Here is a 2755-nt window from a genome sequence, read left to right as displayed (position 1 = left end):
AGTAGGGGATGCATTTTTTTTTTTTTTGTAGTGAGATGATTATCCTTCCAATGGTAATTTGGAAAAAAGATACAGCAAGTGAAACCACTTCACATTTTAAAGGAAAATTTGAAGGCAAAGAAAATTTAAACAGACTGTTCTGTCACAATACAGAAGCAATATTGGAGGAGATGTTTCCCTCAACATGAAGGACCATTGACAAAATAATGAAGAATCTTCTACCCTTAAAGCTACATTACCTCACATTAGAGTTTCCTCCAGCCTGAAGGAACTTCTGACACACTAAAAGTAGCATTTCCAACAACCCACAGAGCAGATGTACTTTTCACCCTGCCTTATCCCTCCTACGAATCAAGGGACAGCTGAAACATGACCCTAAACCAAGAGGTAAACAGGGACAAATCTCCTAAGCAATATTTGCAACACAAAGGCACCAATTTCTTTTATTTCAGTCTGAACTGTCAGTTTCTATTAGAAGTAAAGCTCTGATACATTACAGGTACTACCAACTACTCAGGAGCTGACTCAGGGCTTTAATGCTGCTTTAGTCCTCTGTATGAATTCAGTAGAGCACTACCTTAGGCAGGTTGGCAGAAGTAAACAGTGAAAGCAAAACAAAAGAGTTAGACAAAAAACACTCTTGAAGAAAATTGATTATCTGTATAAAATTTTTTCAATCATCCAGAATACAACCTAAGACTACCCACTGTTCAAACTCTGTGGTCAGAGTATCAAAAGAAACAACCACATACTAGAGGATATGTATCCTCATACCAACAGCCAAGGAGGCTATTCTTTCACGTAGTCTGCAGATGGTACAATGACTCACAAATCCAAATTCTGATGTATTTTTGAGTGGAAGCTCAAATCACAAATATCAAGCACTCACAGAAAGGGGAACCTTCTTGAGGAACACAGAAAGAATTTTTGCCAGAAGTCTGGCCAAGGTAATGGAAGTGTATCACTTCCCCCAATTGTCAGAAATACTTGGCAACAGGTCAGTCTACAGATCCAGCATAAATTAACTCTCCAAAAGCAATTAAAAAGATGTTTTAGATACCCAGCAAGGGAAGGAGCTCAGAGCAGAACCAAATAAATGCAGATGATTGGAGAAACTTCCACTGCTTTTATGGGTAGAGGATCTGGAGCAGAAAATTAGATTTGTTTTAACTGAGAGGAAAAATTTACCAGACTATATGGGTCTCTGACCAGGCAGAAAAATACTTTGAATACTGAGGAAAGTCAAAACTTCTGAGACGTGCCAAGGGACTGAAGTGAATTACTCTAAGCCCAAAAAGAACTTCTAGGACCCTTGGAGCACAGAGAGACAGGCTAAAACAAAACAACCACAAACCCACGGATGCTTTCTAAAGTTATTCTCAACTTTTCTTCTCTGTTATCTTTTCAACTCTTGAACTCAATTCTGAACCAGCTTTCATGAACCTTTACACTGTGCCAGAGATGACATTTGATTTTGGGGTAGGCAAGGAGAACACAAAAGCAACGCAATGGTTCAGAGAGGGCAACCTTCCCTGCTCGGTAGAAAATCCCAGGAAAACTGGGTTTTTTTGGCAAAACACCTCTCAGTGAGCAGAACCACCACAACACGGGGTGGAGCTGCAGATTCCCTATTACAAGAGGAGCTCAAAGGCAGCAGGGCTGTGGTTAAGCACTCTTCCACACAAATGCAGCAGAAGCACACAGGTTCCACAGCTGCCCAGCATCATGTGGGAGCACATTGCCTGGGAAGCAAAATTACAGGTGGACTCATGCTCCTGAGGGAGCAAATACACACTCAGAGACAACACTTGCAGACCTACCAATTGAAAGAAAACAGCCTGTTGCATGAGCAAAGGTGAGAGACACCTTAGCTAGACAAGCTGTGCTGGATTATCAGCTATCAGGAGACTATTTACTGTGGAATAATCTTCCCTTCCCTCACAGGCTTTTCTGTGCTGCACATCATTCTGCAACTTATAACACACAGGGAAATGGTTTAGACAAAGCATTCTGTTGCTGGACCTTGACTGGTTCCCTCACAGCTCCTTTCTTTTAAACCTGGCTTGGGTGTTCCTACACTCTGCTCCAGTCTGCAGCACAGACAAACCCTAATTGTTAATCAAGGGTGACTTCAAACATTCCTCACAGCACAAAGAGCATGCAACACATCCTCCACGAGCTAATTTCTTTTTCCTGGAAATTATGAGTAACTGTGTCCCTGAAGTCATTTTTTTCCCCTTAAAGTCATTCACATCCATTGTTTTAGACAGGACAGTCAAAGCAAATGATAGCAAACATCCAGTTTGGAGGGTATCTGCCGAACAAAACAAAACTATTCATGGTTAATAGTGGCTGTCATTGCACACACAAAAAAAAGAAAAAAAAAAAGAGGACAAAAAAGATATCAAACTGCTGTAGGATGAAATGTTTGTTTCTGGAATACAAAAGGACCTGTATATCACTCTGGGGGTAGCAAAAGAGAAAGGAATTTCTAACATGCAACACAAAGCAATTTCTCACTTCAGACAAGAAAACCTTTGTATATATTTGGGTGGGATGAGAGAGAAGGCAAACAGGCAAAAATAAAACAGAAATAAAAGAAAGAGTACCTTCACTAGGAGTTCACCATGACCATCCCAGTCAATCTGCAAATCTTCCCCATAGGTAAGGCGAACTGAAGTCCTCACCACACGCTGGATACGGAGAGCACCTTAAGACAACCACAGTGTGAGAGTCAGACAAGCCAGGATAAGGT

General features: G+C 41.1%; 1 protein-coding gene across 1 annotated transcript in view; it reads right to left on the bottom strand.

The window, feature by feature from the left end:
• Positions 1-2755, bottom strand: part of VWF (von Willebrand factor) — a gene marked incomplete at both ends in the record, with an annotated part of 68214 nt that overhangs the window by 51391 nt on the left and 14068 nt on the right. The window contains one exon of the mRNA XM_009079332.1: positions 2610-2710. Within this exon, the coding sequence (XP_009077580.1) occupies positions 2610-2710 (101 nt within the window). The remainder of the gene's footprint in view (positions 1-2609; positions 2711-2755) is intronic.

This window comes from Acanthisitta chloris, unplaced genomic scaffold (genome assembly GCF_000695815.1).
Source record: "Acanthisitta chloris isolate BGI_N310 unplaced genomic scaffold, ASM69581v1 scaffold13627, whole genome shotgun sequence".
NCBI lineage: Eukaryota > Metazoa > Chordata > Aves > Passeriformes > Acanthisittidae > Acanthisitta > Acanthisitta chloris.
The sequence above is the reverse complement of the archived record's forward strand: the minus strand, read 5'-3'. Positions and strand labels throughout refer to the sequence as shown.